The sequence below is a fragment of the Strix aluco genome, chromosome 8 (genome assembly GCF_031877795.1).
Source record: "Strix aluco isolate bStrAlu1 chromosome 8, bStrAlu1.hap1, whole genome shotgun sequence".
Classification (NCBI taxonomy): Eukaryota; Metazoa; Chordata; class Aves; order Strigiformes; family Strigidae; genus Strix; species Strix aluco.
This window is the reverse complement of record NC_133938.1, coordinates 7,081,182-7,089,415: the sequence shown is the minus strand read 5'-3', so window position 1 is coordinate 7,089,415 and position 8,234 is coordinate 7,081,182. Positions and strand designations below refer to the sequence as shown.

At 41.2% G+C, this 8,234-nt stretch overlaps 1 protein-coding gene across 1 annotated transcript; it reads right to left on the bottom strand.

The window, feature by feature from the left end:
- Positions 1-914: 914 nt before the first annotated feature.
- ECHDC2 (enoyl-CoA hydratase domain containing 2) lies at positions 915-8,199 on the bottom strand. The gene is made up of 10 exons (XM_074832016.1): positions 8,043-8,199; positions 6,277-6,344; positions 5,587-5,674; positions 4,966-5,052; positions 3,965-4,057; positions 3,288-3,344; positions 2,673-2,860; positions 2,172-2,222; positions 1,819-1,866; positions 915-1,184 (listed from the first exon to the last, which is right to left on the bottom strand). The coding sequence occupies exons 1-10, from the start codon at positions 8,161-8,163 to the stop codon at positions 1,107-1,109; spliced, it is 879 nt and encodes a 292-aa protein (XP_074688117.1). The 5' UTR covers positions 8,164-8,199; the 3' UTR covers positions 915-1,106.
- Positions 8,200-8,234: the final 35 nt, after the last annotated feature.

Sequence of the window (8,234 nt, the reverse complement as noted above, 5' to 3'; positions counted from 1 at the left end):
TTCCTGCCAGGGTATAATAATTTTGGGAGCAACTTTTAAACTCTTGTATAAATCACCTGTGGCATTTGCATCTTTTTTGTGAAGGCTGAAGATCCTGACTCTGATTTACCTTTGCAGATTTTTACATGGGAAACTCGTATAATGTGGTAAGGTTGCCTCACCCACAGAATTGTTCAGTTAACTTTTGGCACAAGTGAAATTGTGGTTTGCTTCGAGACTATCATAGCATGAAGTGACACCCAGTTCCAATGTGGTAAGCCACATATTGTAAGTATATTTTGATAAAGTATTTACTAAAAATACATTTCTCTAACTATACTAACTCACTTTTGTTTTAAGGCCCCAGTCTAGAGAAGTAGGAAGCCATAGTGTTAAAATTGTGTGGCAAATCTCCATGCTGGAGAACATCTAATCAGAGGGAGAAAATAACTTAGGCAACAGAGGAAGATACATGATGGGAGAGAGGTGACATGCCCGAGATGTCTGGCATAGACTGATACGCTGACCGTATATATGTGCACATACAGGCCCTGCATTTTCTCAAGCACTGATACCAGAGATGTCAGTTTGGTTGCCTGGAGTGATAGCTCTGTGTGTTGCACTATTCACAACAGATCTGGGGTGAAATGCCATTGCTCTGTGTTAATAGTGCTTGTTCTGTCTGGTTAGTTGGAAGAGCACTGATAATGGGAAGCAAGTTTAGGAAGGCCTTCTTTCCTTGTAAGTTGACTTTCTCTTCAGAGTGATTTTTTTTTTTTTTTTTTCCCCCCCTCCTATCAATGTTTAGATGCAGTATGTTTTCTGCCTTTTTTTTTTAAATTGCTTATGATGAGCCAAAGCTTCTCCATACTCCTTACTTGATATCTGTTTGAGAGCCATAACCACCAACTTAAGATGTTTGCACTTTAAAAAGATCAGCAGTACAAAGTTAAATCTTTATTTGGGAATTCTTACAGCAAAATGATCCAGTGGAGTATTCAGAAATGCAGTCCAAGGCAAGGAGCTAAGTACACAGAATGCAGTCATAAAAGTAATCCCAAGAAATGAGTGGGTCCTCTTCAGTCCTCCTTTACCTTCAAAAAAATCAAGGGGAGGCGAGGAAAGCATCATTTGCCAATAAACTGAGGTGGTCGTTTCTCCCTGAAGGCAGCCATCCCTTCCTGACGGTCTCTTGTGGGAATATTCTACATTGGAAAAAAAGGTATCTTTTTCACTGATAAGTCCATGTTTTTAACTACTGACTAATTTGGCAGTAGTAGTCTAAGACTAAGATTGCTTTTCCTTCAATGATACATTAAGTCCCACCTTCCACATTCTGCAGTTATGAAAACAAAAGAGACTGGATTGTAGTGTAAATTGCAAGCAAAGCATCTGAGACAAAGACCGGAGAACTATACAGGAAAACAGCTTTCCATAAATTTAATACTTGACCATCTTGACAGCAGTTACATTGTTCCGTTAGCTGAGAAGGGTGCATGCTCTCAATCTTGTCAAAGAATGACTACAGGAGGAATCTGTGTTTTAATTTAAAACTAAAACCATTCATAAAGCTCATCCTATAATTAACATATTGCTGAAACTAAGAATATGCAACTACTTTAGACAGAAGGGTATTTAAGGAAGGCTGAGAGAGGCAGCTGTGCATGACAACAATTAATATTTTGAGACAGCTATCTGGAACTGCACTCAAGTATGTTCTCAAAGCTTTAGATTTAGCTGTTAGTGTTCCCTTGTAGAGAGGAAAATGTAAGAGGATGCTGCGAATACATGGCTTTAGAAAATGTAGAGTTATTCCTTTCAGGAATGAAGGTAACCTACCTGGGCATAACACATCCCCTCAATAGCCATCCCTGATGCAATGTCAACCTGGGGATGAGAGGGAAGGTGTGAGATTTGTCTGCAGTATAGCCCTCGAATCAATAAACATTCATTCGTAGTGAGTAACCTTAACTCCTGTATGAGAACTAGTGTTAGTGTCTGTAGAAAAAAAAATCTTGCCATATTAACTTTGTCTTCAAGGAAAATCTTTAAAACCCTGAACTGGTTTTAAATGCCTTGTCCAAACAAGGATTATAACTCATCTGTTCTAAACATTTTTACTGTAGTAATTTGTAAGAGCTGCCTGTCTGCTTCATTTACCTCAGTATTTAAAAAAAAACCCAAAATGTTACCTCCATTCCTCTGTTTATTGCCAGTTTTCCCATTTTCACAGCAAATGGAGCCTTTATTACAAAAAGAAAAAACAACAAACCGCAACAAACATTTAGAAATAATTAAAGCCACATCAGTTCATAATAGTGTAGTTGTTATATCATTATCCTAGCTCCAAATGACCTTTCAGTCTATAGAAGTTTGCAGTAAGTTAGTATTTTTAAAAAACAATTTGGCATTATCTAGAGTTAATAGATGTACACAGTGTAAGGTTTCAATGTGTCCTCAGGTCTGCATAACCACAACTGGGAGGTGAAACTGTCCTATGGGTTAAGCAGCTGGATGTTAACACTTGTTCCTGCAGAAACTGCATTCACAAAAAAGGACAGAGTTAAGAAGCTTAAACATCAGGAAGCAAGACTTTAATATTTCACAGAAAGGAATTTCAACTGTTTGTTTGCTTCCTCTTAAGGGAAGCAGAAATGTCTTCTTTACATTGACCACGTGAATAACACACTTACCTGAGGAAGGATTTCTTTAGCCAAAGTTAACGCTCTCTGGTAAGCTGCATCTCCCTCGCTGTTTTGTGGCACTGTGTGATTTACTAATCCCATGGAGGCAGCTTGTTGTCCATCAACCTGTCTACCAGTGAAAATGAGTTCCTTTGCAAGACCTATTCCAACACATCTGGGCAGGCGCTGGGTTCCACCTTATGACAACAGCAAAACCACCATTTTCCATTTCTGAGAAATGCCCAAAAAACCAATAGTATTTTGTCTCCTTATATAACAAGGAGGTTTGAAAAATAAAGGGATCATGTGTTTCTTTAATAACTACTAGCTGAATATGTCAACATTTTGCAAGGCATCTGAAAGGCTTCAGCCTCCTTTTGAGTATTTTGATAAACAGGAAAAGGTGTAAAGAGACTTTCCTAAATTCATAGTGAGTCTGAGACAGGGCTTGGAACAGAACTTGATTTATAGATCTCTTAGGTCACTGTAGGATGCTACTTCGAATTTACATTCAAAGCACTTCAAGTGCTCTAATGACAAAATATTTACTATTTTGTAATAGTAAATGTAATAGTAAAGAATAGTAAGAGAAAGTAAGAGAGTGAAGGTATAATGGAAGGTCACCTGCTCCAGGAAGAAGCCCTCTTGTGGTCTCAATAAGGCCCATTTTAGCTGATGAAGCTATTAAAAAAAATAAATGTAGGGTTTAGTTATTTTTTGATCTCTGTAAGTACAAATTTTCCATACTGAACTGATTCATAAAACTACAAACTGTCAATACTGAACTGGAACTCAATTTCTCCAGGTAGCTAGAAAGTCTGAATATTACAGTGCTTAATCAATGTGCATCTCAAGTCAGATGAGGGATGTGTAGTATGGCTGCTTACCCCTAATGTAGCAATTTTGTCTAGAAAAATGAACCTTGGGCCCATACTAGATGGAAGAATGGAAACAGAAGAAGGAAGTCTTCCAGTCCAAACTGATTTAAGTAGGGAAGGTTAGATCTAGCCAGAGTGCTGATCCAATACTACATGGTAATAACTATTTAATTCTACTAATAGTTTTCTGAAGGAATCCTAATCTTGTCTAAAAATAGCCTTTACTTTTTAAGCAAGGAAACTGCTTTCCCAATAGTAACTAAATGTCACAGTTCCTGGACAAATGCCTACTCATTTCTTGAACTATGTAAGTTTCTCTTAGCCTACTCAATTCCATTAACAGTCAGCTATCATGCGTGTAAGTTCTCTTTAAAATATAGTCACCGATTACAAGAACAATCCTATATTAAGCCACACACAAACCTGCTACTCGAAGGTCACAAGCTAAAGCCAGTTCTAGTCCACCACCCAATGCGTAGCCATCTATTGCAGCAATGGTGGGTACAGGCAGGGCAGCTAGAGAAGACAACATAGGTTATTCAGTTTTGTTCCAGAAGTTCTGTTCCCCTCACTTCTGGAATTTAAATGCTTAAATTCTAGAGCTTTTAGTAGTTCTCAAATCCAAAATTGCTTAAGAATTCATTTTCTTCCGCCACAAACTTTCTGACTGTCTCTAAGCAGTTGAAACTGTCTTTTTGCACTTCTCCCTTCTTTATAACAATGCAAAACATTCTTCTTATATGCAAAGAAGCATGCAAATACAAAGTACTGCAACACAAAACAGGATTTTTTTAAATTACTGCAATTCTGCTTGGGATTTTAGTTATATTTCACTCCGGTATTCCTCTCTACTGAGAGCAGAATAATTCACACATAGGGAAATAAAATAAATTTCAAAGTCCATGTTCATTTTGGAAAAAAAAAAAGGGGAGGGGGGGAAATGGGGGGAAGTTTTAAGTACAAACCCCCTGACATTCAACAAATCCATTTAGCAAATCCATTCAGAGATCTAAATCCATGTTCTTAGGTCACTGCCATTTTTTTTAGATGTAGAATATTCTGAGCATGTATTCAAAGTGGGACAACCAACACAGCTCATTTTGTCTAGCACTGTCTCCCAAGGATTGCATAGAACTGCATACAGGAGGCTTTGTTATAGCAGGTATTCGTTAAATGCGTGTATGTGCTGCTCTTCATCGTGGATAAGGCAGTACTGAAATGCATCTTGTCCCTGGAGTGGCAGCAGGATAGTTGGTATTTAATTCTAATCAGGTATTTGTTTCAGGCATAAGGTGGAGTCATTTGGGAAGCTACCTGTAAACGGATAATCTGCTGGGGCTAACAATCCTTCCCCTCCTGCAGCATTTCCAAATGTCTCAGTCCAGTCAGCCTAGATAAATTTCCCAACTGAAATAAGCATTTACCTATTTCATCCATGAGATTTCTCAGCCTTTTAACAAAGTGTCCAACTTCTGCATCATCCATCTTTGCACGTTCCTTTAAGTCTGCACCTAAACAGAGGAGAAAAAACTTACAATCCAGAACAGGAAAGAGACATCTGAACTGTGTTCCCTCCTGTCCCTCTCAGAGGACAGACCATTTCAGAAGTCTTGAAATACAGTGTTCTGGTTAAGTAAGGTCAGTTGAAGTTGGCGTGTGGACATTTGGGCTGGAGCACTGCCTAGGGTGCTCCTCTGTGCCCTTCAAACAGATTTCACATACACTGTATGTAAGGACGATAATCCATAACACTGGAAACCAAGGACTCTAATACCAGAGGTACCTGTGCTTCAAGATGGTTATAAATGGAAAACAAATAGCAGCACCACGCAGCCTGTGTGGCTCACTCCACCACAGATCTTCATCACTGAAGCTGAGAGGCAGACAGGCAAAAGAAAAAATGTGTTTGTTCCTTGCTACACAAAACCCAGCCTATTTGTCTTTTAGCATGCATTTCCAGCCGCTTTTCTGCACGATCTGATCAGCACACAGCCCTAAGAGCCATCACATTTTTTAACAATAGTTTGCAGAGCCTTGTTACTTACCAGCACAAAATACACCTTTCACCTCACTCTTGAACACCACCACACGAACCTTCTCATCAAAGCGGAGTTGTTCCAGAGCGCTGAACAGCTATGAGGGAGGGAGTACACACAAGAGAAGAAAAACTTTTGGAATATGGATGTATATACCTAAATTATAGCAAGATCCTAATCTATGATAAAAGTTTCGGGTTTTTTTCCTGCAGGTGCCAGGAATTTCCTGGAAATCATATATGTGGAGCCAGCAGGATCCTTCCATGACAGCCTCAGAATGACAAGTTTCCCCATCTCTTTTTTTCTTCCATTCAGAGACGAACCTTTGCTGTACCTTAAACTCCCTGTCCAGGCATGAGCCAGACTTTTTCTAGAATGTATCAACCTTGAAGAGATCACCTGCTAAGGTCTGACAATGAGTATGTTTTTGTTGTAATTACACAAAGTGAGGACATTAACTTGCATCTGAGTTAACTAACTTAAATAGCTTCAGTATCTCTGTCCAATCCACATCTGAAGCTACTGCAGTATAGACATATCACAATCTCTTTTTCTTCAGGCTCACCTGCTTTGCCCCAGTGCAGTCTCCCACTGACTTTCAGCAAGAGATTTAAGTTTTTGTTTCAGATTTCCCACAATTATTGCATTTAGTTATTGATCATGATTCCAAACATGTTTACAGGCCAGGCCCATACTCACTTCATTTACAAATACTTTTCCCAATGAATTTCTCGCGTGCGGTCGGTTCATTAGGATTTCAGCAATACCTTAGTAATAGGAGACAATTTCAGTTATGCTTCATTTAATTCTCTGACACAGTAATTCAACTGGGAACAATATCTGCATATGCTGCATCTTCTCTTTCCTGAAAATGCATATAAAGTATATTCTAAAACAATTAGTTATTTTAAAGGTGGAAGTGGTAGACCGTGTTTATGAAACCCAGTTATGCAGGACAACTGTAAAATCCAGTAGTACTGCGAATAATATAAATAGGCAGATTTTAAAAAATTTAACATGACATCCAAGAATATATGTCTTAGAATCACTGCAGGAATGGAAAAAAAACCCCAAACCCAAATGATGCATCTTAGGTTTCTGTTTTGAGTATTACTTAATTCAGTTTTTATTGTACAGTCGTACTGTGTTCAAGTACATTCCTTAAGGAAGAAAACCATCCTCTTGGGATTGCTGTTTGCATGAGAATAGCACAACCTGGTCACTCTCATTTCCAGAACTGTTTTGAAACTGCAGGTCTATTCAATTTAAAGTTAATAAGCTCATTAGTGGAAAGGACTTCACTCCAAGTTTCTAAGTCCAAGCACAAAAATAAGACTACCGCATCTACCTACTTCTTCCCTGCACTTGTATTCTGTAAATTATTATCCAATGGTTTCTGTATGCTTTGGAGAGAAAAAACCTCTCTCCTGTTTCCTTGGCTGGACTTCTGCTCACTTCCCAGGCCTTAACATTGGAAGATGCTGTTGCTGCTGCTGTAGGTGCACAGATGTGTCTGTCATGCTTGGTCTTTCTGTCTGGCTAGAAGGTCTCTGTTTTTCTGTCTTATTCCTCTGCCTATGCCAGTAGCCAGTTAGTAAACAAAAGGTGTGTCACATAGGAACAAAGTCACAGGTAACAAACAGCCCGCACTAGCAAACAATGGAAATTCACAGTTCTGGTAACTATATTAGCGTAAATGCAACTAGCAAAACTACCAAAAACTGTTTATAAGCTCTTGCAATACTTACTAGAAAGTAATTTCATTGGCAATCTGAACCAAAACTCAAATTGCTTTGTGACTCTCATGCATAAATATGCACAGACATGCCCTGGTCCTATCCTACCTTTGTCACTGTATGTTACTGATACCAGAAAAATCTAAGGTATGCAAACCAGAACTTCTTGTATTGAGAACTCCTGCATATATACCTCAAAAAAAAAAAAATGCATCTCGCTATTTATTCGGCAGCTGCCTTCTTGAGAAAAGTATCAAGGCATCACTTAAACCAAAGCTATTATAAGCAACCTGCCCGCTGTGGACTCTGGAAGGCAGGCAGTCCCTCCTGGGCTACCAGAGCATCAGAGCCCGGGACGGGTGGGCCACCCCGGGAGCGCCCGGGGCTGGTGCAGGATGTCCGGGCAGTGCTGTAGGGACAGCTCGAGTGTCTCCAGGGCTCCCCTGAGGGACAGCAAGGCCGGCCAGAGCTGGGCTCCAGTGAGGGGCTGGGAACACACACGGCCCCAGGCGCGTCAGGCCGGGAGCCGATGTGTTTTTACCAGGAATTGGTAAAACTAAGCAAATCCACACGTTCCCTCCCTACAGCACCAGAAAACCTGCTCCTGACACCCGATCAGTTCCACCGGCTCCTGGGAACGGGAGTTCAACGAGCGCCGGGGCCTAACCCCGGCGGCCCCCCCGGTTCCTCGCCTCCGCCGGGCCTGCGGGCGGCGGCCGCCGCACTCACCGCTGCTCTCCCCGCCGGCCGCTCCCACCAGCACCTCCGCGCCCCGCCGCGGGGCGGCCGTGAGGGGCCCGCCGCGACCCCAGCGCAGCACCTCCCGGCCCGCCCGCCTCAGCCGCATCATGGCGCCGCTCCCCGGCTGCTCCTCCACCGCCTCCGGGGATGGGCAGCGAGGGGGACGGGCCTCCGGGGACC

Coding starts and splice junctions, on each gene's coding strand:
- ECHDC2 (XM_074832016.1), bottom strand. CDS start 8,163: ATGATGCGGCTGAGGCGGGCGGGCCGGGAGGTGCTGCGCTGGGGTCGC. Junction 5,053..5,586: donor GAAAGGTGTATTTTGTGCTG/GTAAGTAACAAG, acceptor TCCTCTGTTTAG/GTGCAGACTTAAAGGAACGT. Junction 4,058..4,965: donor AAATCTCATGGATGAAATAG/GTAAATGCTTAT, acceptor TGTCTTCTCTAG/CTGCCCTGCCTGTACCCACC.